This window comes from Carcharhinus amblyrhynchos, chromosome 35, assembly GCF_965287045.1.
Source record: "Carcharhinus amblyrhynchos chromosome 35, sCarAmb.v2.hapA, whole genome shotgun sequence".
NCBI lineage: Eukaryota > Metazoa > Chordata > Chondrichthyes > Carcharhiniformes > Carcharhinidae > Carcharhinus > Carcharhinus amblyrhynchos.
Window position 1 is genome coordinate 2,430,461 of NC_137358.1, and position 26,972 is coordinate 2,457,432.

A 26,972-nucleotide genomic window follows, 5' to 3' on the forward strand; every position below is an offset into this window, starting at 1 on the left:
GCTGCGTGGATCTGACCCAGCGCAAGACGGCAAGAGAGTTTCCGTTGAGACTAGCTTCCAGTTTCCTTATCAAATAGGTGCACATTACCTGCCTCTCAGGAAGGGTGTTACACTGCGGGGGGAGTAAGGGGGTCCACCTGCCCTCTTGAATGAATGTGTAAAATTCCACTGCCGCTATTTTCTTTGTACTCGTACTTGGGACATAGGTGTCGCTGGCTGGGTCAGCATTTATCCCCAGTTGCCCTTGAAACTGAATTAGCTTGCTGATTTCAAGAAGAAATTAGATGGATCTCTTGGGATGAGGGGATCTGGGGAGGAAGGGGGGGGGCGGTGGGGGATCAGGATTGGATGATCAGCCATGATCAAAATGAATGGTGGGGCAGGCTCGAGGGGCCAAATGGCCTCCTCCTGCTTCTGGTTTTTATGTCCAAAAGAGAAAATGCTGGAAAATCTCAGCAGGTCTGGCAGCATCTGTAAGGGGTGAAAAATAGAATTGACGTTTTGAGTCCAGATGAGCCTTGGTCAGAGCTTTGGCAAAGGGTCATCTGGACTCAAAACGTCGGCTCTTTTCTCTCCTCTCAGATACTGCCAGACCTGCTGAGATTTTCCAGCATTTTCCCTTCTGGTTTCAGATTCCAGTATCTGCAGTAATTTGCTTTTATCCAGTTTCTATATTTCTATGTCTGAGGGCAGTTGAGAGTCACCCACATTGCTGTGGCTCTGGAGTCACATGTAGGCCAGACTGGGGTAAGGACGGCAGATTTCCTTCCCTAAAGGAACCAGATGGGTTTTTCCGACAATGGTTTCATGGTCATCAGTACATTCTTAATTCCAGATTTTTTTAAAATTGAATTCAAATTCCACCAGCTGCCGTGGCAGGATTCGAACCCGGGTCCCCCAGAACATTAGCTGAGTTTCTGGATTAATAGGCCGGTGATAATACCCCTAGGCCATCACCTCCGTTAAAGGTCATGGGGATTCTCCCCAGAGTGCTGGGGCCAATGTCCATCTTTCAATCAATCACACCAAAGAAAGTAGATTATATCGCATTGCTGTGTGTGTGTTTGTGTGTGTGTGTGTGTGAGTGAGTGACAGTGAGTGACAGTGAGTGTGTGTGAGTGTGTGTGAGTGTGTGTGTCTGTGAGTGTGAGAGTGTGAACAGGGGGTCTTGCTGTAAATTGGCTTTTTCCGTTCCTACATTATAGCAATGGCGACATTTCGTAAAGACTCATCCCTGGACTGGCTTTGGGATCTCCTGAACCCACAAAAGGGGGAGGGGGGTGTGTGCAGTGTTCTTTCTCTCCCAATTCCCCCCTTCCCTCCCCCCATTCCCCCCTTCCCCCCACACGACACAAACACATTTTTTTGTACAAATATCTGCTCGCACATAGAATATTAGCGATGCTCTAGTAAAGTGGCCGGAGGTTAAACCAAACGTCCGCCTGTGAGAGAGAGTTAAACAGATTAAAACAAAACTGAGAGAGGGAGAGAGAGAGAAGTGTTACTCGCAACTGAAGCAAAGCAGATTTAAACAACTTTTTGACAAGATTATGCAGCAGTTGACAATCGAAGGCTCACGTGGCCTTCGGCCTATTTTAATAACAGTATCTCAGGAGTTCTTTACAACGACGTCCACCACAGTTGAAGGCCATGGGGGGGTGGGTCTGTCCCGCCAACAGCAAGGCTGGCATCTCCGGTCACTTAATCCTGGGGTGGGAGACGGAGGCGGGGGGGAGAGGGTGAGAGGGGGGTCGTGGTGTGACCTTACGGTTCTCTGTGGGATTCTTGGCAGCGCTGTACGTATGAGAGATTGATCTTTCCAGAAACTTGGGTTGATCGCTTCGTGTCACTTGATGCTGGGGACGGTGACCACGCTCTGTCCCGTAGGCGGCGGGTCCGGTTTGCGTTCGCGCCGCTGTCTTCACTCAAACGCGCGGATCAGCCTGTCGTGCGTGCTTGCCTTGACCCTTCAGGTCTGCGGGGCAAGAGACTTCAGTCTGACCCATGGGAATATGAGAAGTGCTGGAAAACGGGGTCGATCGTTAGAACCTTATTTGTGGATTGTTTTTTTTTTGAGATCTTTTTTTTTCCTGGCAAAGAAAAAAGCCCCATTTGACCCTCGTCTTGAAGAGAGAGAGGGGGGGGGGGTTTGGGCCCAGGGTTGTTGGGTGTGTGGGAGGGCTGGGGGTGGGGGGAGGTTTTCCTATGGGCGAGTGAGCGTTGTGTAGACCGGTTGCTCCCAGTGAGTGGGGCTGCGGGACTGCGGCACTGAGGAAGGGTCACTGATGGACGTGTAGAGTGGACGCTGAGACGCCCCCATGTAGGAGAAAGCAGTGTAGAGTCCAGAGCCCTGGCCAGAGGGGCTGTAGTAGGATCCGGAAGGCTGGTGGTCGGGGTAGTCGAACTGGGACCTGGTGATGCTCGGGAAGGCGGATCCGTAGTGAGGAAGGCTGAGGGAGGTGTAGGTGATCTGGGCAGAGGAGTGTTGCTGATCTGCGTAATGACTCGGATGGGCTTGCTCTGTCTTGATCTGAGTCTTGGATTCGGCTGAAGTGTTGGCCGAGGCAGAGGATGACGAGCCGCCGCCGTGCTGCTTGGCGATCCATGCAGAATGTCCGCCGGAGGCAGCCAGCGCGCCCCCCAGCCCGTAATTCCCCACGTAGGGCCCAGCCCCCAAGGCCTGCCCGTGCCCCGGGTGCCCGTTGGGGGGCAGGTACTGGTCAAACTCGTGTACGTCGAAGCTCTCCATGTTGGACATGACGTCGTGACTGAGGTCACCGATATCCATGTTGCCAAAGTCGATGTGTGGCTTCCCTCCTTCCACTAGCGGGCGCCCTTCCCGTTTACCCTCCGCCTTCCCGGGCTGTATCTCCGTCTTGGGGGTGGTGGGGGGCGTCGGAGGGCCGTGGTTCTGCCCTGTACGAGAGAGAGAGAGAGAGAGAGAGAGAGGGGGAAAAAATAAGGGCAATGAAACAATGCTCGGACACTGGCAGAGAGGGAACAACATCACAGTTTAGGGGCAAATTAGCAGCAGAGGCAGAACTGAGGTGGGGGGGGGCAGGAACTACAGTGGGGTGGGTGCACCAGTGGGCAGATAGGTGGCAAATGCAGTTGAGCAAAAAAAAAAAAAGCATTTACATAGCACCTTTAACACAGAGCAACGCTCCAGAAGTTATGGAAGAGTTAACACCCGGTGGCCGGGATTCTCTGATCTCGTTCACTCCGCTGCCAGTGAGGACGGGGAATTTGGAACTCAGCCGAATGTGGAATGGTCGAGACAAAGAGGGGGCAGTTCCGCTGAGTCCCTCAGTCCATCTGTGACTCGTATTGCAGGGCCAGGGTTGGGGGATACGTCCAAGGATGAGGGCTGACCAGATCCCTGGAGGGGTTGAAGGGTGGGCGCACGGACGGAGGGCGGTCAACTGGCAACGAGGATGGTCATTGGCGATGTTCACTCTTGCCTGACCGGTGAAATACAACACCGGTGATGGAAAAAGATTATTTTTGTTATTCATTTGTGGGACGCGGGCATCACTGGCTGGGCCAGCATTTATTGCCCATCCCTAGTTACCCTCAGAGGGCAGTTGAGAGTCAACCACGTTGCTGTGGCTCTGGAGTCACATGTAGGCCAGACCCGGGTAAGGACGGCAGATTTTCTTCCCTAATTAATGGTGGGCGGCACAGTAGCACAGTGATTGGCGCTGCTGCCTCCGTGCTAGCGACCTGGGTTCAATTCCCGGCCTTTGGTCACTGTCTGTGTGGAGTTTGCACATTCTCCCCGTGTCTGCGTGGGTTTCCTCCAGCAATCCGAAAGACGTGCTGGTTAGGTGGATTGGCCACGCTAAATTGACCTTTGGTGTCAGGGGGACTAGCTGGGGTAAATGTATGGGGTTAGGGCCTAGGTGGAACAGTGAGTGAACCAGATGGATCTTTACGGCAATGGTTTCATGATCATAAATGATTCTTAATTCCAGATATTTTGGCGTCCAGGTATTAATGCTGCTCTCACCAATGTTTTGGGGAGCAGAATCCCAGCGGGAAGCAGATTGGCTCAGTATTCCCGAGGCCAGGCAGTTAGAGGGGGTGAAGCTGGATACTGCTGTGAGTAATCGGCAGCAGGAGGTCGGAACGCCGCCGGAGCGCTGGGCTGGGCCGAGAGGGCTGACGGCTCACCTGTGTGCTCGCTGTGTCCCTCCGAGAGCGGGGAGCTGCCCGCCCCGCGCCCGCGGTCCTGAGGCACGGCCTTGTAGTGAGGCTGCACGGCGGAGATGTGGCTGTCGTCCGGGTGGGCCTCCGCGTCGGCCTGGCCGGGTTTCATGTTCTTCCGTCGCCGCGGCTGGTATTTGTAATCGGGGTGGTCCTTCTTGTGCTGTGAGCGGAGTCTCTCTGCCTCCTCCACAAACGGCCTCTTATCGTTCTCGTTCAGCAACCTGCGGCGAAGGAAACGTCAGATAAGGAACGGCCGAGGACTCTCGGTGGAGTTTAGAAGGATGTTGGGGGGGGGGGGGGGTCTTACTGAAACTTACATCTCAAAGTGTTTTGTAACCAAGGTCATCGCTCTTATAACACAGCAGTCATTCTGTGCACAGCAAGATCCCACAAACAGCAGCGAGACAATGACTTTTGTTCATCTGCGGTCCTGGGGAACACTTTTGTTGCTCTTTGTTTGCGAGGCCCTGGATAGAGCGGACACGGAGAGGATGTTTCCACTCGTAGGAAAAACTCGAACCAGAGAGGGCCCAACCTCAGGGTAAAGGGACGATCCTTTAAAACAGAGATGGGGAGGGATTTCTTCAGCCAGAGAGTGGGGAATCTGTGGAACTCTTTGCCACAGAGGAGGCCGGGGTCACTGAGTGTCTTTAAGACAGAGATAGACAGGTTCCTGATCAATAAGGGGATCAGGGGTTATGGGGAAAAGGCAGGAGAATGGGGAGGAGAAAAGTATCAGCCATGATTGAATGGCGGGGCAGACTCGATGGGCCGAGTGGCCTAATTCTGCTCCTGTGCCACATGATCTAATCTATCCGGCACGTGTGAAACACGTCCCCGTCTTGTGTTCAGGCAATCAGAGAACAGATACAGCACAAAAGGAGGCCATTCGGCCCATCATGCTGGTCTCAGCTCTTTGGCCGTGTTATCCAATTTGTCCCACTCTCCAACTCGTTTCCCCAGTAGCCCTGCCCCGTTTGAAGAGAAATCTCTTGGGTGGTGAGTTGTTGTGGTCGGGAGGGCACTGCCTGAAAGGACGCTGGAATCAGACTCAATAGGAGCTTTCAAAAGGGATTGGAGGATCGCCAGAGGAATTTGCAAGGCTGTAGGGAAAGGGCAGGGAAACACGACTCATCAGATAGCTCCGTCAAAGAGCTAGCACAGGCACAATGGCATGAATGGCCTCTGTCAGCACTATATCATTTCTGATACTCGAATAATGCTCCTCTCTCTCTGCCCTCCAGGCTACAGTTCCCACTAACACTGTCAACAGAACAGTTAACAGCAACAACTGACCATCAGACAAGGCCACACGGGACATTATTACAACAAAGAGCAGGGGATGTGTTCCCCGGTGTCCCGAGGACTACAGATTATTCAGCCATTGTCTCGCTGCTGTGTGTGGGATCTTGCTGTGCACAAAATGGCTGCTGTGTTTCCTGTGTTACAACAACGAAGATCTTGGTTGCAAAACACTTTGAGATGTCCTCCTACCCCGGTTGAATAGTCAGCACCGAATTACTGAATCCACATTTAAACCAACCACGTAAAAACTTTAAATATTGCTAAAGGGGCAATATCTGTACACTGGCTGGTGTCTCTCAATCCTCTCTCTCTCTCAGGGAGATATCTGTACACTGACTGGTGTCTCTCAGTCCCCTCTCTCCCTCTCAGGGAGATAGCTGTACACTGACTGGTGTCTCTCAGTCCCCCTCTTTCTCTCTCAGGGAGATATCTGTACACTGACTGGTGTCTCTCAGGGAGATATCTGTACACTGACTGGTGTCTCTCAGTCCTCTCTCTCAGGGAGATATCTGTACACTGACTGGTGTCTCTCAGTCCCCTCTCTCTCTCTCGGGGAGATATCTGTACACTGACTGGTGTCTCTCAGCCTCCTCTCTCTCTCTCTCTCAGGGAGATATCTGTACACTGACTGGTGTCTCTCAGGGAGATATCTGTACATTGACAGGTGTCTCTCAGTCCCCCCTCTCTCTCTCTCTCTCTCAGGGAGATATCTGTACACTGACTGGTGTCTCTCAGGGAGATATCTGTACACTGACTGGTGTCTCTCAGTCCCCCTTTCTCTGTGGGATATCACACTGACTGGTGTCTCTCAGTCCTCTCTCTCTCAGCGTTATTTATACACAGCCATTTAGAAGTTTATTAAAATCGGTGGTGAGTGAGTGGCTGCCGTCAGTGATGGAGGCGAACTCGTTGGGGTCTTTTAAGAGACTTCTGAATGGGTACATGGGATTGAGGGTTAGAGATAGGCCTGGTAGGTGGGGATATGATCAGAGCAACTTGTGGGCTGAAGGGCCTGTTTGTGCTGTTGTGTTCTGTGTTCTACGTATGGTGAATGGTGAGATTAATGGTGAGGCTCAACTTTGTAAATACCCAAACAACCATGTTGCAGGAAAGGTAAGCAAGAAGGAGGGCAAGGGAATCAGTGAATCCCTACAGTACAGGAGGCCATTCGGCCCATCAAGTCTGTACTGACCACAATCCCACCCAGACCCTAGTCCCGTAACCGCAGGTATTTACCCTGCTAATCCCCCTGACATTAAGGGGCAATTTAGCATGGCCCATGCACCTAATCTGCCGATCTTTGGACTGTGGGAGGAAACCGGAGCACCCGGAGGAAACCCACGCAGACACGGGGAGAACATGCAAACTCCACACAGACAGTCATCCAAGACTGGAATCGAACCCGGGTCCCTGGTGCTGTGAGGCAGCAGCGCTAACCACTGTGCCACCACCCCCCCCCGACAATTCATTTCGTTAACTGGAAGGGGGAATGGTTTTGGAAGTCTGTAAAATGGGTGCAGATGAGAGAGAACATTCTGGAGTGTTGGGGCGGCGTGGACAGAAACCTGTGTCACCGCGGGAGGGGGAGCGGGGAGCGCTCTGAGAATCTCAGACAGTCATTGGCTTGATACCGATGGCCAAAATTCAAATGTATCTGATTGGCTACAAAACACTTCTGGGACGTCCTGAGGTGGTGCTTTGTGGAATGGAAGTTCTCTTGTTTAAAGACTTTCCAAAATGCTTCCGACAGGAAAAGAGACAAAGTTGGGACTTTAAAATCACTGGAATCACATTTCAGGAAGGGTGCAAATGGTGTGAGGAAGGGGTGATTTTCCAGCATGTTACCAGGGGGAGAGAATCCCAAGGAGTAGTTGGAAAAGTTCAGGCTGTTCTCCCTGGTGAAGGTGAAGAGATGATATAAAATCGAGATAAGGGGGAAAATTCTCCCAAAAAAATTCAAGGTGTTGAATTTGCATAAAAACTGGAGTAAATCCCACTGGTTTATTCGGCAGAGTTTCAAAATGAATCTCCCACGCTGTCAGAGTGCACTAGTGTGAATCTCGGTAAATATCGGGGACCAGCGACTATTCCCACTGGAGAGGCCGGCAGCATATCACTGTGAGCGCCACTGCGCGTGCGCCGATCTGTCAGCACCGAGATCCCTGCATGCTCGGGTCAATGGCCAGCTCAATCGCTGCCCCCCACTCCCGCCAACGTCCACATTGCTGGCCCACACAACATGTCGGGGCCCAGCGCTGACCATCACACCCCCAGCCTCAATGTCCCCACCCTGCAGCTCCACAATCGTGCCCACCCACTGCAGGCCTGAACCCCCACCCCGATGGCCAGCCCCAAATCGCTGGCCTCCATCCCTCTGTCACTCAGCAGAGTGACAGCAGGAACACCCCCCACCCTCACTGACCACCGCCCCCATCCCCGCCCACAGGCCCTACACCCCCATTAGGCCCCAAGCTCTTGGCATTGCCTCATACACAGTGGGCAATGCCAAAGTGCCCCCGGGGCATTGGCACTTTTCCCCTTGGGCAGTGCCTGGGGGCCCGTGCGCAGGGGCAACTGCCCCCAACTGGAGCCCATGTGTAAACCCCGCTAGAGTGAACCATCCCTGGTGGGCGGTGGTGGTGGGGGGGGTGGGGGGGGGGGGGGGGGGGCAGTGTCAGAAATTTCAGTCCCGTGTCCGCCAATGTTATTTAATTCGTAGGGAAATGAAGATTTAAACGAATCACGCCGGTTTCTCACACGGAGCTGATGAAGCCGGGAATCCAGAGGCTCGCGGTGGGCGTGGAGCCCAGTGGGAAGCCCACGGAACGGCCTCCGCTCGAGTCTCCCGGCTCACCGCGCGACAAACCCAGCGCAGCGGGACTGGAGAATCACCCCCGTGAGGTTTTGATGGACTGAGCTCCCATTCTCCAGGGAGGAAATAGCTGGAGGTCAGGGACCAGGGAGGGGAAAATGGCTTTCTCTCCCGGAATCATCGGGATCTAGAATGCTCGGCCCGAGAAGGTGACAGAATCTGACTCTATAAATAACTGAGAGTGGGAGTTGGACAGGTCCCCGAGGAACTGTCAGGATTATGGCAACGTGTTGGGATGGCAGGACAAAGCATGATGGACCAAATGGCCTCCTTCCATGGTGTAAGTTTCTGTGACTCTAATCCAGCTGCTTCCCATGGTTAACAAATTTCCTCATTTCCCCACTATTTCTACCCCACTGTGTCAATGACAGTGACGCTCTGTGTGAAGGAATAAGGACTCACATTGCTGCCCGTGTCTCTGTTGGTACAATGTGGACGTTACTCTATGAAGCCAACTCAACTAAGACAGAAGAAGCAGAAATAACACGAATCTCAAGCTGTGGAATTAAAGCTTTGAGGTTTGCACATCTCCAACAAGAGAGAATCTAAACATCTCCCCTTAAGATTCAATAAGATCATCCCACAGTCAACATTGTGAGGGTCACCATCGACCCACCACTGAACTGGACCCAGCCACATAAATACCGTGGCTACAAGAGCAGATCAGATGCTGGGAATCCTGCGGAGAGTAACTCACCTCCTGACTCCCCAAAGCCTGTCCATCATCTACAAGGCACAAGTCAGGAGTGTGATGGAATACCCCCCACTTGCCTGGATGGGTGCAGCTCCAACAACACTCAAGAAGCTCAACACCATCCAGGACAAAGCAGCCCCGCTTAATTGGCCCCCCATCCACAAACACCCCCTCCCTCCACCAACGATGCTCAGTAGCAGCAGTGTGTACCATCTACAAGATGCACTGCAGCAGCTCACCAAAGATCCTTAGACATCACCTTCCAAACCCACCACCACTTCCATCTAGAAGGACAAGGGCAGCAGATACCTGGGGAACACCACCACCTGCAAGTTCCCCTCCAAGTCACTCACCATTCTGAGTTGGGAATATATCGGCCGTTCCTTCACTGTCACTGGGTCAAAATCCTGGAACTCCCTCCCTAACAGCGCTGTGGTGGTACCTACACCACATGGACTGCAGTGGCTCAAGAAGGCAGTTCACCACCACCTTCCTGAAGGACGATTAGGGATGGACGATAAATGCTAACCTAGCCAGCGATGCCCATATAAAGGATACAAAGCTCCCACCTGTTTGCCACACCATCAGAGGTTCCAATTCTCCCACTTCCCTCGGGCTCAAACTTTCAAAGATCATTGGATAAATTGCAGAACAGTCCAGAGCAGGAAGAGGCCATTCAGCCCGCTGAGCATTCACCCATCTGAAATGGGATCAGAATGAGGGTGGGGTGGGGTGTGTGGGTGGGGGTAAGACTGTGACCCTCCCTAACATCAGGAACTCCTCATTCTTCTGATCGATGGATGCCAAAGGTGACATAGAAGAGAGACCTCCACACATTGGGGGCATTCAAAGCCAAATAAACAAACACATTGATATTGTATGGGGTGTTGGTGAGACCACATCTGGAGTACTGTGTCCAGTTTTGGTCTCTTTATTTGAGGAAGGATGTGGTGGCATTGGAGGCAGCTCAGAGGAGGTTCACCAGATTGATCCCGGGGATGAAAGGGTTGAGGAGAGATTAATCAGTTTGGGTTTGTACTCGCTGGAGTTTAGAAGGATGAGGGGGATCTGATCGAAGTATATAAAATACTAAAAGGGATTGATAAAGTAAATGTAGACCAAATGTTTCCCCCTGTGGGGCAATCTCAAACAAGAGGTCACAGGTATAGGTTGAGAGGCGGTAGATTTAAAACTGAGCTGAGGAGGAACTACTTCTCACAGAGGGGGGTGAATTTGTGGAACTCGCTGCCCCAGAGTGCGGTGGAATCTGAATCATTGAGTGGTTTCAAGGAGGAGATGGATATATTTCTAATAGAGGGATAAGGGGATATGGGGAAGAGGTGGTGAGGTGGATTTGAGACCAGGGAGAGATCAGCCATGAGCTGACTGAATGGCGGAGCAGGCTCGAAGGGCTGGATTTCCCGACTTCTGCTCCTAATTCCTCTGTTCCTGTTGCACCATTCGAAAGCCCCCTGAAATCCCCACAGTTTTCACTGCTGACAAATGTGTTTTGTCATCAAAATATGAAAAAGCAAAGCAAGATCCCACAAAGAGCAATGTGAGAATGATGCTGACTGAGATATTAATATCGTCATCAAACTGGGGAGAAACCCAGTGCTCTTCCTCAATAGCGTAAACTTCAAAACTCCCTCAGCACTGACCCTCTGACAGTGCGGCGCTCCCTCAGCACTGACCCTCTGACAGTGCGGCGCTCCCTCAGCACTGACCCTCTGACAGTGCGGCGCTCCCTCAGCACTGACCCTCTGACAGTGCGGCGCTCCCTCAGCACTGACCCTCTGACAGTGCGGCGCTCCCTCAGCACTGACCCTCTGACAGTGCGGCGCTCCCTCAGCACTGACCCTCTGACAGTGCGGCGCTCCCTCAGCACTGACCCTCTGACAGTGCGGCGCTCCCTCAGCACTGACCCTCTGACAGTGCGGCGCTCCCTCAGCACTGACCCTCTGATAGTGCGGCGCTCCCTCAGCACTGACCCTCTGACAGTGCGGCGCTCCCTCAGCACTGACCCTCTGACAGATTCTCCAGAAGATTCAGCAAATTTCAGCTGGCAGCCGAAACAAGGAGTTGTTATGAGCTTTACTCTATCCTGGGAGTGTTTGATGGGGGACAGTGTAGAGGGAGCTTTACTCTGTATCTAACACCGTGCTGTACCTGTCCTGGGAATGTTTGATGGGGAAACAGTGTAGAGGGAGCTTTACTCTGTATCTAACCCCGTGCTGTACCTGTCCTGGGAGTGTTTGATGGGGGGACAGTGTAGAGGGAGCTTTACTCTGTATCTAACCCTGTGTTGTACCTGTCCTGGGAGTGTTTGATGGGGGACAGTGTAGAGGGAGCTTTACTCTGTATCTAACCCTGTGTTGTACCTGTCCTGGGAGTGTTTGATGGGGGACAGTGTAGAGGGAGCTTTACTCTGTATCTAACACCGTGCTGTACCTGTCCTGGGAGTGTTTGATGGGGAACAGTGTAGAGGGAGCTTTACTCTGTATCTAACACCGTGCTGTACCTGGGAGTGACACTGTTGCTTAAGTTTTAGAATGAACAACTAACCCTCAGCGAAGGAAAGTATTTGAAAAATGTGTAAAAGCATTTTTAAGACAAACTTAAAATGTTCGGTTTGTGGTTAGCAGTACAGATTTGGAGTATCGACACCCTCAAGTTAAGTTTATGTTTATTAGTGCCACAAGTTGGCTTACGTTAACACTGCAGTGAAGTTACTGTGAAAATCCCCTGGTTGCCACACAAATGGATAACCGAGGGAAAGTTACTGCCTTGAAGTCGCTAAGTGTATTCTGCTCCAATGTATGGAGTGCAGGAAACCTTTCTTCACGTCAGGGTCAGTCCAGAGTTCTGTTCCTTTCTTCAATCTCCCCTCATTCAATTCTCCATGTGACCCCTAACCTCTCAAATCTGGACCCTGATACCGTCCCATCCCCCCACAGCCCCCCTGTGTGGGTCGAGGGTCTCTGCGTGTCTGAAGTATTTAACTGCAGTTGGGGGGGTGTACCTCACTGGTGACGCGGGTCAGATGTAACCATTTCCTCTGAAGGACAGCAGGAGAAAAAAAAGTCAATGTTTTATTTGAAATTTGTGATTGTGGAGGGGGGGGGGATTGGGCAGTGGGCAGAGCGGGGAGAGTCAGGGTGGGGAGCGCAGAATGTCACAGCTGTGACCCTGAACTCAAGCCAGAGTCAGCTGGGAACTCTCATCCCCACACTCCCACACACCCTTTCTCTGTAAATTAATCTGAGCAAAAGTAGCGAATTTTTGAGAATTCCAAAATCGCAGCGATAAGCAAAGCACCGACTGTTAACCCTTTATTGCACCGCTGCCTCGCAGAGCCAGGGGCCCGGGGGTTCTGTCTGTGTGGGGTTTGCACATTCTCCCCGTGTCTGCGTGGGTTTCCTCCGGGCGCTCCGGTTTCCTCAAAGATGAGCAGGTTAGGCGGATTGGCCGTGATTGGAGGGATGGGGCAGGGGACAGGGGCCTGTCAGGGAGCTGGTGCAGACTCAATGGGCCGAATGGCCTCTCCTGCACTGTCGGGAATCTCTGATTCTAAGAATACACTGAAAGAAATCCAAGGAAGCAGTAAAAACAGTAATGGGAGGAATCCCAGAGATGGGGGAACGGTAACGGATTGAAACCACAAGAGAGACGTTTAAAATTAACATACAGTTTGACAGGATGCCAATGCTGGTCAGTGAGGAGAGGACGATGGGTTGGGGCAAAGGCATTAGCTGAAATTTTTGATTTGATTTGATTATTATTGTCACATATATTATCATACACTGAAAAGTATTGTTTCTTGCGCGCTATACAGACAAAGCATACTGTTTATAGAGAAGGAAAGGAGAGGGTGCGGTATGTAGTGTTACAGTCATAGTGAGGGTGGCACAGTGGTTAGCGCTGCTGCCTCACAGCCAGGGACCTGGGTTCAAGTCCGGCCTTGGGTCACTGTCTGTGTGGAGTTTGCATGTTCTCCCCGTGTCTGCATGGGTTTCCTCCAGGTGCTCCGTTTTCCTCCCACACTCCAAAGATGTGCAGGTTAGGTGGATTGGCCACGATGAATTAACCCGAGTGTCAGGGGGATTAGCAGGGTAAATATGAGGGGTCACGAGAATAGGGCCTGGGTGGGATGGTGGTTGGTGCAGACCCGATGGGCTGAATGGCCTCCTTCTGCCCTGTAGGGATTCTATGGATCCGTGATTATCCATTCAAAAGTCTGAAGGCAGCAGGGAAGAAGTCGGCTGGTACGTGACCTCAGACTGTTATATCCTTATCCTGATGGGAGAAGGTGGAAGAGAGAATGTCCGGGGTGTGTGGGGTCCTTGATCAGGAAGGTGGGAGGCTGACCAGAACATCAGTGACGTGATCGAGTCTGGAGGTGACATACGCCTTTTCCTTGATTATCTTATGGCTTGGAGGGAATTTCGGTTGGAATTGGATGCTGTGGAATCGCTGGAAAGAATCCCACTGAGTGTGGAAGAAAGGAGGATCCTTGCCAAAGTTAGCCGCCAAACTGTGCCCAATCTGGCAGCTTTCTAACACGCCCCGCTCCCATTAAATCAACCCCCTTTCCCAATTCCAGAAGCGATTCCCAAAAATAGAAAAGGTTGGGAATGGATATTCAGAGGGATTGGAAAGCCTCTTTTCCCTGAGATTCCACCCCTCTCCCCGAGTCTCTGCCATGCCAAACCTACCGCCCTGAGACACAGGGCCAGAGGTTCCACTCAATCTCCACAGCCACTCACCGCCAACAAGCACCGCAGAAGGTTTTAGGCAGCGTCAGCACAGCCCAGAGCTCGCGGATTCCTGTCTCCCTGCCGGATGCCACTCACTGTCCATTTTATAAATAACTCCAGAGTTTATTTTTGAAAAGTCAGTTTAATTTTCGCTGGTGAGTATTTCAAACTCTGGCCAGCCAATCCCTGCACACGCTGCCAGCTTTCAGTGTCATTCTCACCTTGAGACCGGAAGCTGAGCAAGCACCTTGTACCCCCCCCCCCTCAACTTTCCCTACCCTCCCCACACACACAGAGCTTCCCTCCCTGAGTGGGCACCCTGCTCACATTGCCCCCCCCCCCACCATAAGTGGGCAACCTCCCCAGAGCCCCTCCCCAAATGGGCACCCTGCTCGCACCCCCCCCTTCACAAGTGGGCACCCTCCCCAGTGCCCCCTCCCAAGCAGACACCCTCCTTGAAGCCCCCTCTCCAAGAGGGTACCCTGCCCCACGCCCCCTCCTCCAGCGAGCATCCTGCCCAAACAGGCACCCTGCTCAGAGCCCCCCTCCCTGAGTGGGCGCCCGGTTTAAAGCCCGCTCCCTGTGTGAGCACCCTTCCCCAGATTCCCCCTCCTTGGATGGCCTCCATGTTTGCGGCATTTGCACCCCTCCCCCCCACCACCCCTCACTACTCTTCCCAACCTTTCACTGGCCATGGTGCGAGTGGGCCACTCAGAGGTTGGGGGTGGGGGTGGGTGGGGGTTCTGGTGACAGTCAGCTCTGGGGCAATGTCTGCTGTATCAGAGAGTGACCGTCTTTCCTTCTGGGACCTCCAACTCTTTTCCAACTGCACCATGAGTGTCTCCAGCTCTTGGGTGAGGGAGGGGTGGGGATAATGTGTGGGAGGCAGCCCAGGGGCCACTTGTTATAGTGAGGGAGGGAACCCAGTGAAGCAACAACATTGTACATTTATATAGCACCTTGTCGATGCTCAAACAGCCCAAGGAACGATTACCAAACAGAGTTTGACTCCTTGCCCCTTGAAGTGCGTGAGATATTGGGACAAGGCACCAAAAGAAGAATCTTAAAGGAGAACTGCGAGCTGACACTGTTTATGGACAAAGTTTTGGGAGTGGGCGTTGAAGGAATGGCCAACAATGGCGGAATTGGGCAATGAGGTTGGAATTGGAGGAGTGCTGAGGTCTCGGAGGGAGCTGGAGGTGATGATCGGGATAGGGAGGAGAAGAAGGCCAGTTGGGAGCAGGACGGGGAGGAGATACGGGGCAGATCCGTCAGGGGGAGAAGAGAGAGAAGAAGAAACAGATTCAGATCTGGAATATGGAACAGGACACGTGAGGCATTTATCGGATTACTGTTCCTCTCTAACTGTGATATAAGCAAACAAAGAAGAAGAATTTGCGTTAATGAATCACCTTCTGCAGCTTCAGAACATCCCATAATGCTTTCCAGCCGGGGAATTAAGGATTCTGACAGTGCAGAAGGAGACCATTCGGCCCATCGGGCCTGCACCGACCATAATCCCATCCCAGCCCCTTTCCCTGTAACTCCCACATATTTACCTTTCCATCTCTCTGACACTAGGGTTAATTTAGCATGGCCAATCCACTCAACCCGCACATCTTTGGAGTGTGGGAGCAAACCGGAGCACCCAGAGGAAACCCACACAGACATGGGGAGAACATACGGACTCTACACAGACAGTGACCCCAAGCCAGGAATTGAACCTGGGTCCCTGGCGCTATGAGGCAGCAGTGCTAACCCACTGTGTCACCCCACACAGGAATGATATTTTCACACAGCATCATCCCAGAAACAGTGATCGCTTCGGGGTCATGTGGGCCATTTATGTTCATCTGAGAGGGAAATAGGTCCCCAGCAAAGAAATGGCACTTCTGACAGTGCGGCACTCCCTCAGCACTGACCCTCTGACAGCGCGGCACTCCCTCAGCACTGACCCTCTGACAGCGCGGCGCTCCCTCAGCACTGACCCTCTGACAGCGCGGCGCTCCCTCAGCACTGACCCTCTGACAGCGCGGCACTCCCTCAGCACTGACCCTCTGACAGCGCGGCACTCCCTCAGCACTGACCCTCTGACAGCGCGGCGCTCCCTCAGCACTGACCCTCTGACAGTGCGGCACTCCCTCAGCACTGACCCTCTGACAGCGCGGCGCTCCCTCAGCACTGACCCTCTGACAGCGCGGCACTCCCTCAGCACTGACCCTCTGACAGCGCGGCACTCCCTCAGCACTGACCCTCTGACAGTGCGGCACTCCCTCAGCACTGACCCTCTGACAGCGCGGCGCTCCCTCAGCACTGACCCTCTGACAGTGCGGCACTCCCTCAGCACTGACCCTCTGACAGTGCGGCGCTCCCTCAGCACTGACCCTCTGACAGTGCGGCACTCCCTCAGCACTGACCCTCTGACAGTGCGGCACTCCCTCAGCACTGACCCTCTGACAGTGCGGCACTCCCTCAGTCCTGCACTCAGAGCATCGGTTTAGTATTTGCGCTCAGGTCTCTGGGGTGAAATCCTCCACTGTGATGGGGGAGGGGGGGAGGGGGGTGAGTGAGACTGTGCTCGGGATCACTGTCACCGAGCCAATTTAACCCACCCAACCACACCCTCCGAGTGTCTAGGCGACATTACGTTCTATCCCATTCCCAGAACTAGTATCTCCTCTGGCCACAGCATGGTCTACTTAGGATATGACTCACTCGATGACTTTGTGTTGACATCATTAAACCCTCTGTGAGCTCAAGAGTAACCTGATTAAAGAGAACTGGTCACTCTCTCTTCTGCTGTCAGCTGTGTTCATTCTTCTACCTTCCTCTCTCTCTGCCTCTTCATATCTTTCCCGTGACTTTGTTTCTGTCATTGTCAATATTACTCTCTCTCTCTTTTAGAACACAGAACACTACAGCACAAACAGGCCCTTCGGCCCACAAGTTGCGCCGATCACATCAATACCTACCAATCCATAGACCTATCTATAACCCCCAATCCCATTAAACCCCATATACTCATCCAGAAGCCTTTTAAAAGACCCCAGCGAGTTTGCCTCCACCACCACTGACGGCAGCCGATTCCATTCGCCCACCACCCTCTGAGTGAAAAACTTACCCCTAACATCACCTCTGTACTTGCTTCCCTGCACCTTAAATCTGTGTCCTCTCGTAGCGACCATTTCAACCTGGGGAAATAGCCTCTGAGAATCCACCCCATCTATTCCTTTCTTTTTTCTCCTGTTGTCTTTTTTCCATCTTCTCCTCTCTCTCACACACTTTGCCCGTCCGTCTACTTATCAATCTATTTGCTCTGTCCAACTCTTTGCCTGAGTCACTCATCCATACTTTTGTCTATTCTTCCCTCTCCTTTCCATGTCTATTTTCTTCTCTCCTTCACTCTGTCCATCCATATCTCTTTCAATCTTCTCACTCTCTGCTCAAGTTCCAGTACGCCTCCTTCTGTCTCTTCTGTTCCTCTCTCCACCCCTCCCACACCCCCCCACTCCGCTTAATCCGCGCGCCCATCTCACTCTCTTTTCCAACTGGTCACCTTTCTCCTTGCCTATTCTCCCTTCATCCTCCACATATTCTCTCTTGCTCCCTCTCTCGCTCTCTCCTGCTCAGTCCAATTCTCTGGAGTCCGAAACCATCATCCTCTCACCTTCTCCACTTTTTTTTTTGCTTCCACTTGTCCCTGACTTTATGCTGATAGAATCACGACAGTGCGGTGGGTGGCACAGTGGTTCGCACTGCTGCCTCACAGCGCCAGGGACCCGGGTTCAATTCCCTGCTTGGGTCACTGTCTGTGCAGAGTCTGCACATTCTCCCCGCATCTGCGTGGGTTTCCTCCGGGTGCTCCGATTTCCTCCCAGAGTCTGAAAGACGTGCTGGTTGGGTGGATTGGCCGTGCTAAATTCTCCCTCAGCGTAACCCGAACAGGCGCTAGAATGTGGCGACTCGGGAATTTTCACAGTGACTTCATTGCAGCGTTAATGTAAGTCTACTTGTGGCACTAATAAATAAACTTTAAAATAAATTTTTAGGTAGGAGCTAAGGGAGATTTGACAAAAACGTCACAGACGCAGGACAATGGGAGTGTTATAGGGTATAGAGTGTTGGTGAGACCACAGGGAAATGGGGCAGGAGTTGAAGCTTAATCTAAATTTATCAGTGTTGCAAGTCGGCTTACGTTAACACTGCAATGAAGTTACTGTGAAAATCCCCTAGTCGCCACACTCTGGCACCTGTTCGGGTACAGAGGGAGAATTCAGCTTGGCCAATACACTCAATCAGCACATCTTTCGGACGGTGGGAGGAAACCAGAGCACCCGGAGGAAACTCACGCAGACAGGGGAGAACGTGCAAACTCCGCACAGACAAGGTGGGAATTGAACCCGGCTCCTTGGTGGTGTGGGGCAGCAGTGCTAACCACTGTGCCACCCTCAGGCTTAATGTAAGCCTCCTTGCGAGACTAATAAATAAAACAATAAAAACAAATCGAAGCAGGTTATTCTGCCCATCGAGTCTCCGTTGGAGACCCTATCCCCGTAACCCCAACGCATTCACTTTAAGGTTGATGGAAAGAGATTTTTCTTCTCACTAGGTTAGAGAATTTGGAGATTAAAGAATCACACTCCTCGCATTGAAATCCCTCTTAATCCAATAACCCTTTTTGGAATCTTTACTTAGACCCACTTCAGTAGGTTTCTTCCAAGAAGAATTAAGAGAAAATAAAAGAGCGAATCTTTGGAGGTTGAAGACAAGAGGAGAATGTGTTGCCAATAAAGCTAGCAATCCAAGTTGACCCTTCGCTCTCCACCAGAACTTTCACTTCTTTCCTTGAATGACATTTAAGTTGATGACAAACTAGTCAAAACTTGTAAAAGTGACAAGCTGGCGGCTCCAAAAACACCCCCACCACCCCATCACAATCGAGATAAATAAGTGCCGGAGATACCGGAATTATTCTGGACTTCACATTTTCTGGGTCTCCAGCTTTCTCTATTTTTCTGGGGGGTGGGTGGGGACGAACAGTGAACGCAATTGTTGAAAATGTAATTGTAACGCAGTCTGCGTTAGAAACAAATTTTACAATCCAAATCCGATTCGGGTGCCTAAAAGTTCCGCAATGTATCCTGAACTAAACTCTGACTTGGAATCCCACAATTTAAACCCAGGCTTCACGACAAATAAAGGACACTTTTTCATGGAGAAAAGTTTCCGATATTTTTCTGTCTTTTGGTTCTGTAGAATAGAATCATTTAATCCCAACAGTGCAGAAGGAGGTCATTCAGCCCATCGAGTCTGCACCGACTCTCTGACGGGGTATCTTATCCAGGCTCTATCCCCATAATCCCACATATTTACCCTGGTAATTCCCCTAACCTGCATATCTTAGGACACTAAGGGGCAATTTAGCACGGTCAATCCACCCTAACCTGCACATCTTTCAGACTGTGGGAGGAAACCGAAGGAGACCTGGAGGAGACCCACATAGACACGGGGAGAATGTGCAGACTCCACACAGACAGTGACCCAAGGCCGGAATTGAACCCAAAACAGAGTTGATCAACCAGTTTGTGTGTGTGTGTGTGTCAGTCTCTCTGTCAGTATGTGTGTCTGCGTGTCTATCTGTATGTGCGTATGTCAGTATGTGTGTGTGTCTCTGTCTGTGTGTCTGTGTATGTGTTTGTGTCTGTGTGTGTTTGCGAGTGTCTGTGTATCTGCGTGTGTATCTCTGTCTTTGTGTATCTGTCCGTGTATCTGTGTGTGTATCTCTCTCTGTCTATGTGTGTCTGTGTTTCTGTGTGTGTGTGTGTGTGTCTCTGTGTATGTGTGTCTCTGTATGTGTCTGTGAGTGTGTTGGAGGGGGGTGCAGAATGTGTTTGGTGGAGTGTAACTCAGGCAGGGGTAAGTGCTGTGGGGTGGGGGGGGGGGGATTATTTGTTTGTTATCTAGGACTTACCTCCACAGTTTCCCCAGAGTTTTGCTGAGCTCCGCGTTGTGTAGATGTGGGTACTGATCTGCCAGCTTCCTCCGTGCCGCCTGTGCCCACACCATGAAAGCATTCATCGGCCTCTTGACATGGGGTTTGTTCTTGGAGGATCCGTTAACCCGGACGGGCATGGGCACCAGGGTCCAGTCGTAGCCTTCCAGCACCTGGCTAACAGCCTCCCTGATGCACAGGGGGAACTTGTCCTCCTCGTCCTCTCGCTTCCCACTCCCTTCCACCGCACTGGGCTGGAGCTGGGATTTCTCCTCTCCATCGGCTGCAAAGGAAGATCCCGGGGATACAACAGAGTCACTCTCAGAGCCTCCCGGGCTGGCCACGTCTGACACAGTGCGATCATCCGTCATTGTTCCTTGATGCAAACTCTCCTCTCCCAGACACACACACACACACACACACAAAAATCCCCACTTTTATTATTGCTGCAAGGGTCTAAATTAAAACAAAACAACAGATTCACAAAAAGGGAGAAAAAAAAACCCCCCTCTGCCCACACACAGAAAAAGTTTCACAAGTTGTCAAACTAGTTTGGCAAGCTTAAGATTTCTCAGGTATAAATCCAGAGTTTCAGCAACTTTTCTCTCCCTCCCACACACAAACACACACAGCCACAGACTAAAACTTTCTTGAAAACTTTTTAAACACTATTGCTTGCTGGATTAAAAGTTCATCTCGTTGTTGAAGTTCATTTGTAGTTGAATGGGGTTTAATTAAGAGGCAGCAGTGCCCTGGCTGTCTCTAGCTCTGAGCTGAGATGCTGTCTCTCTCTCTCTCTCTCTCACACTCACTCAGTCACTCACTCCCCTCCAGAATGTTAATGAAAAATCAGAGCTCGCATGAAACTTTTTGACAAAAGAAATTTGTGGAGCCTCGGCTTCTGGGCTTTAAATATGATGCCCGCCTCCCCCCCCCCCCACCTCTCTCCCCAGTGGTCACTCTCTCTGCCATTGGCCAGACCCCCCCCCCCCTCCCTGGTGGACCTCCATCACCATTGGTGACTCCTCCAAGTTCTGGGTGGGGTCAATGCAGGGCCCCTCCCAGGGGCAGGGCACCCTGTATCTGCAAGAACTGGGAGGATGTTTTAAGGTAGCCTTGAGATTTTGAAAGAAATAAAACACTCCCACACACAAAGACTGGTGACTTTTTTTTTAATAAGAGGACTTATATCTGCAAATATTCCAAGTGTTAAAGCGACAGCTTGTCTTGCCAGTTGGAGATGGAGTGGTCTCCTGAGGTTGGAGGTGTTTTATGTCCTGGAGCGCTACACTGTCATCCACTCTTCCACATCACACACTGTCAATGGTTCACTTTTTGTGCTGGAATGTTCCGCCTCCAGAACCTTCCCAGTTGGTGTATCGTTGTGCATTGACTGCGGAGCTGATGATGGAGTCACTGGGCGGATGTTTCTGTGTCCAGAAGCTGACACTTCCCCATCTTTTATTTCCCTAAACCTGTCGCTGTGAAGTCAGCCAAAAAATGTCTCCTCAGGGACCCGGGTTCGATTCCTGGCTCGGGGAGTCTGCATGTTCTCCCCGTGTCTGCGTGGGTTTCCTCCGGGTGCTCCGGTTTCCTCCCACAGTCCGAAGAAGTGCGTGTTTGGTGGATTGGCCAGGCTAACTTGAGGCTTAGTGTTAGGGAGACTTTCTAGGGTAGATGCATGAGGTTATGGGGATCGGGCCTGGATGGGGTAGTGGTCAGTGCAGACTCGATGGGCTGAATGGCCTCCTTCTGCATTGTAGGATTCTCTGATCAAATGAACAAAAAGTGCCCCATCCACCAAAGTCCCAAACACTCAGGCAGCACGGTGGCATAGCACTGATGCCTCACAGCGCCAGGGGCTCCAGTTCAATTCCAGCCTTGAGTCACTGTCCCTGTGGAGTCTGTATGTTCTCCCCATGTCTGCGTGGGTTTCCTCCGGGTGCTCAGTTTTCTCCCACAGTCTGAAAGATGTGCAAACTCTGTTCCCATGTTCCCTAAGTGAGGAGGATTGCCTGTGCAAAATTGTCATTAGTCTCCCAAGATGTATACGTTAGAGGGATTAGCTCCAGTAAAGGTGTGGGGTTATGGGAATCGGGCTGGGGACTGTGTCTGCATAACATGCCCTTTAGGAGAGTCAGTGCAGATTTGAGGGGCCAAATGGCCTCCTTCTGCACTGTAGAAATTCGATGATTCTGTGGATTTTACAGTCCAGATGCAGAAAGGGCAGGCACCAGGACAGAAAGTTTTACTCTGTATCTAACCCCGTGCTGTACCTGTCCTGGGAGTGTTTGATGGGGGATAGTGTAGAGGGAGCTTTACTCTGTATCTAATCCCATGCTGTACCTGTCCTGGGAGTGTTTGATGGGGGACAGTGTAGAGGGAGTTTTACTCTGTATCTAACCCCGTGCTGTACCTGTCCTGGGAGTGTTTGATGGGGACAGTGTAGAGGGAGCTTTACTCTGTATCTAACCCCGTGCTGTACCTGTCCTGGGAGTATTTGATGAGGACAGTGTAGAGGGAGCTTTACTCTGTATCTAACCCCATGCTGTACCTGTCCTGGGAGTGTTTGATGGGGACAGTGTAGAGGGAGCTTTACTCTGTATCTAACCCTGAGCTGTACCTGTCCTGGGAGTGTTTGATGGGGGACAGTGTAGAGGGAGTTTTACTCTGTATCTAACCCCGTGCTGTACCTGTCCTGGGAGTGTTTGATGGGGGACAGTGTAGAGGGAGTTTTACTCTGTATCTAACCCCGTGCTGTACCTGTCCTGGGAGTGTTTGATGGGGACAGTGTAGAGGGAGCTTTACTCTGTATCTAACCCCATGCTGTACCTGTCCTGGGAGTGTTTGATGGGGACAGTGTAGAGGGAGTTTTATTTCTTGACAAATACACAGCTCTGTTTCCCACGATATCACGTGGGACCAATTTAATATTTCTCATATACTAATGTGTATGTTATTGAGGGACTGAGGATTCATTCATTCACAGCCCTGTTCACAACTACTCACTGATAATCGCTCTGTCTTTATACCATGTCCCTTTTGATGAAGGCATTCAAGATTTTCTTTCAACACATCTAACTGCTTGGTAGCACAGAACATTTTCCTGAAAAGAGAAGTGTTGCTGACGATTGATTTCAAGAAGAAATTAGATTTCGCTCTTGGGGTTAAAGGGATCGAGGGATATGGGGGGGAGGGGGGATCAGGGTATTGAATCTGATGATCAGCCATGATCCAAATGAATGGCTGAGCAGCAGCTCGAGGGGCCGAATGGCCTCCTCCTGCTTCTAGTTTCTATGTTTCGATGTTCTCTTCTGTCCACTCACCAGGACAAACGTGAGAATGTCAAATTGCCAACAATCACAATGATTTCTACTGCAACAGAACAGGTTGTTGGTTGGTTGGCAAGTCCATTCTGATTGACTGGGATGTAGCCATGGAAAAGCAACCAGGAGCTACAGGCTTCCCAGGTTCCTGTGTGTTTTTTTTTACAGTTTATTTATTAGTAAGGTTTACAATAACACTGCAATGAAGTTACTGTGAAAATCCCCCAGTCCCCACACTCCAGCACCTGTTCGGGTCACACTGAGGCAGAATTTAGCACAGCCAATGCACCCAAACCAGCACGTCCTTCAGACTGTGGGAGGAAACTGGAGCGCCCGGAGGAAACCCACACAGACACTGGGAGAAGGTGCAAACTCCGCACAGACAGTGACCTGAGCTGGGAATCGAACCCTGGTCCCTGGCGCTGTGAGGCAGCAGTGCTAACTGCTGTAAAAAAAAGGCACAAGGTGCAAATAGATTCCTTTTGTTTGTGGAACTTGGGTTCCTGTCAATGGATGTCGGTCATGTACAGCAAATGTAAAAATATCATGTTGCCAAATCAAGTGATTGTCTGAAATTGATTGTTCGTGTAGCGATGAGCACACTCAGGATTGTTCAGTAAGTGCTGCACAATCACAAAATTGCATCCAATTGTGGATTATTTTGTGGAGAGAGTGGAGGATCTGCATGGTTACCATCTGCATTCTACCTATTAGCAACAACTAAAGCAACGCTCTGTTCGATTCAATTCACCAATAGCTGGGATGCCTGGTCTGCATATCACACCGGCTCTGACACAGTGGCCCTGTGCACCAACTGGCTACTGCCTTTCCCACTTTATAACAGTGTCTGTGTAACTGGTTGTGAAGCAGCTTGCGAGGTTCTCAGGTTGTCCTGCTTCGAGCTCTTTTTTGTTTCTGCATTGATTCCGGATTCTTGGGTTCCCTTTACTTCAAATCCTGACATTCTCTCCGCCCACCTTATCTCCCAAACTCCCACTCCAGCCTCATTCCCTCCCTGGAATCCGTCAGACCCTGAACCTGACTATTTGTGTATTCCTCCACTCCATCCTTTTGGAATTCAGTAGCTGAGTCAGCAACCTCTCTGGAATTTATTTCCAGGCTTATCTATTTCCGACCGGAATAAGCTTTTGGTCTCCCCCTACTTTTCCCTGCCTTGAATTCCTGTTCATTTTCTATCAGGGAATTCCCTGGGATTGTTTGAATGTATTGATGTGTACAAATGGAAAGTGTAATCACCAACAGTGACTCATTCTCCTAACTCTCCGACCGATGGAGTTTGATGACTCGATCTCTTCGTAGCCTCACACTCTGCCCTGCCCAAGACCGCAAGGAACTACAAAGGGTCGTGAATGTAGCCCCAATCCATCACACAAACCAGCCTCCCATCCATTGACTCTGTCTACACTTCCTGCTGCCTCGGCAAAGCAGCCAGCATATTTAAGGACCCCAGACATTTGATTTGATTTATTATTGTCGCATGTACTACTATACAGTGAAAAGTATTTTTTCTTGTGTGCTATACAGACAAAGCATACCATTTATAGAGAAGGAAAGGAGAGAGTGCAGTATGTAGTATTACAGTCATAGCTAGGGTGTAGAGAAAGATGAACTTGATGCAAGGAATTCTCTCTTCCACCTTCTTCTGTCGGGAAAAAGATACAAAAGTCTGAGGTCCCAGGACAGGTACAGCACGGGGTTAGATACAGAGTAAAGCTCCCTCTACACTGTCCCCCCATCAAACACTCCCAGGACAGGTACAGCACGGGGTTAGATACAGAGTAAAGCTCCCTCTACATTGTCCCCATCAAACACTCCCAGGACAGGTACAGCACGGGGTTAGATACAGAGTAAAGCTCCCTCTACACTGTCCCCCATCAAACACTCCCAGGACAGGTACAGCACGGGGTTAGATACAGAGTAAAGCTCCCTCTACACTGTCCCCCCATCAAACACTCCCAGGACAGGTACAGCACAGGGTAAAGCTCCCTCTACACTGTCCCCATCAAACACTCCCAGGACAGGTACAGCATGGGGTTAGATACAGAGTAAAGCTCCCTCTACACTGTCCACCCCCATCAAACACTCCCAGGACAGGTACAGCACGGGGTTAGATACAGAGTAAAGCTCCCTCTACACTGTCCCCCATCAAACACTCCCAGGACAGGTACAGCACGGGGTTAGATACAGAGTAAAGCTCCCTCTACACTGTCCCCCCATCAAACACTCCCAGGACAGGTACAGCACAGGGTAAAGCTCCCTCTACACTGTCCCCATCAAACACTCCCAGGACAGGTACAGCATGGGGTTAGATACAGAGTAAAGCTCCCTCTACACTGTCCACCCCCATCAAACACTCCCAGGACAGGTACAGCACGGGGTTAGATACAGAGTAAAGCTCCCTCTACACTGTCCCCCATCAAACACTCCCAGGACAGGTACAGCACGGGGTTAGATACAGAGTAAAGCTCCCTCTACACTGTCCCCCATCAAACACTCCCAGGACAGGTACAGCACGGGGTTAGATACAGAGTAAAGCTCCCTCTACACTGTCCCCCATCAAACACTCCCAGGACAGGTACAGCACGGGGTTAGATACAGAGTAAAGCTCCCTCTACACTGTCCCCATCAAACACTCCCAGGACAGGTACAGCACGGGGTTAGATACAGAGTAAAGCTCCCTCTACACTGTCCCCCATCAAACACTCCCAGGACAGGTACAGCACGGGGTTAGATACAGAGTAAAGCTCCCTCTACACTGTCCCCCCATCAAACACTCCCAGGACAGGTACAGCACGGTGTTAGATACAAGTAAAGCTCCCTCTACACTGTCCCCCATCAAATGCTCCCTTCCCATAACCCTTCCCACGCACCTCCTCCACTGCCACCTCCCTTTCCAAGAAATGGCTAATCTGGGAATTGGTAAATTTTCCCTTTAAATGTGGAGGGTTGCCAGTGAGAGCGACCGGCTCCTGATTACAGTCAGCCTACTTGTACACTGGTTACCCCCCTCCCTGTCCCCGCGCCCCCCACCCCCCCACCCCCCACTGCTTTCCGATGCCTCCCCCCACAGCATTCATAAGGAGTAGCTGATGAAAAGGGATGATTAGAGGGGCTGTCCCGGGAGTGGGCGGATCAGTGGGAAGAGGATGTGATAAAGAGTTACAGTCGAGGCCTTTGTTTGTGACCCATTCCCACATTATCGCGATCGGCAGGGCAATGTCCAAGAGACGGTCGCAGCTGGCACAGGCCAGAGCCTGTCAGGATTGAGAGATGAGTTGTAACCACCCCGAATTTCAGCATTAACACCACCCACCCGGATCCTCAAAGACCCCCACCCTGGGCCCACGTATTCTGAAGACGGAAAAATGAGTTTTTTTCCAGAATTTTTCTAATTTCTGCAACTCTACACAATATTAAATATCCACCTGTCCGTCTCCCCAGGATATTGATTGAAAAACACGACAACATTGAGATGAATGGGCAGCACGGTGGTTGGCACTGCTGCCTCACAGTGCCAGGGACCCGGGTTCAATTCCTGGCCTTGGGTCACCGTCTGTGTGGAGTCTGCATGTTCTCCCCATGTCTGCGTGGGTTTTCTCCCACAGTCCGAAAGGATTTCTGGTTAGGGTGGATTGGCCGTGCTAAATTGCCCCTCAGTGTAACCCGAACAGGTGCCGGAGTGTGGCAACTAGGGGATTTTCACAGTAATTTCATTGCAGCGTTAATGTAAGCCTTACCTGTGACACGAACAAAAGAAACTTTAAACTGAGGGAGAATTTAGCGCGGCCAATGCACC

General features: G+C 51.2%; 1 protein-coding gene across 1 annotated transcript; it reads right to left on the bottom strand.

The window, feature by feature from the left end:
• Nucleotides 1–2,203: 2,203 nt before the first annotated feature.
• On the bottom strand, nt 2,204–20,661 carry sox10 (SRY-box transcription factor 10). Its single transcript, XM_080217740.1, has 3 exons — nt 19,809–20,661; nt 4,174–4,430; nt 2,204–2,916 (listed from the first exon to the last, which is right to left on the bottom strand). Exons 1-3 carry the CDS (start codon nt 20,198–20,200, stop codon nt 2,204–2,206), a joined length of 1,362 nt encoding a protein of 453 aa, XP_080073866.1. The 5' UTR covers nt 20,201–20,661.
• Nucleotides 20,662–26,972: the final 6,311 nt, after the last annotated feature.

What these genes read in the sequence shown, in the direction of transcription:
- sox10 (XM_080217740.1), bottom strand. Translation starts at nt 20,200, where the DNA reads ATGACGGATGATCGCACTGTGTCAGACGTGGCCAGCCCGGGAGGCTCT. An exon ending in ACTCTGGGGAAACTGTGGAG is followed by an intron (nt 4,431 to 19,808) that starts GTAAGTCCTAGA and finishes CCTTCGCCGCAG; the next exon opens with GTTGCTGAACGAGAACGATA. An exon ending in GGGACACAGCGAGCACACAG is followed by an intron (nt 2,917 to 4,173) that starts GTGAGCCGTCAG and finishes TCTCTCGTACAG; the next exon opens with GGCAGAACCACGGCCCTCCG.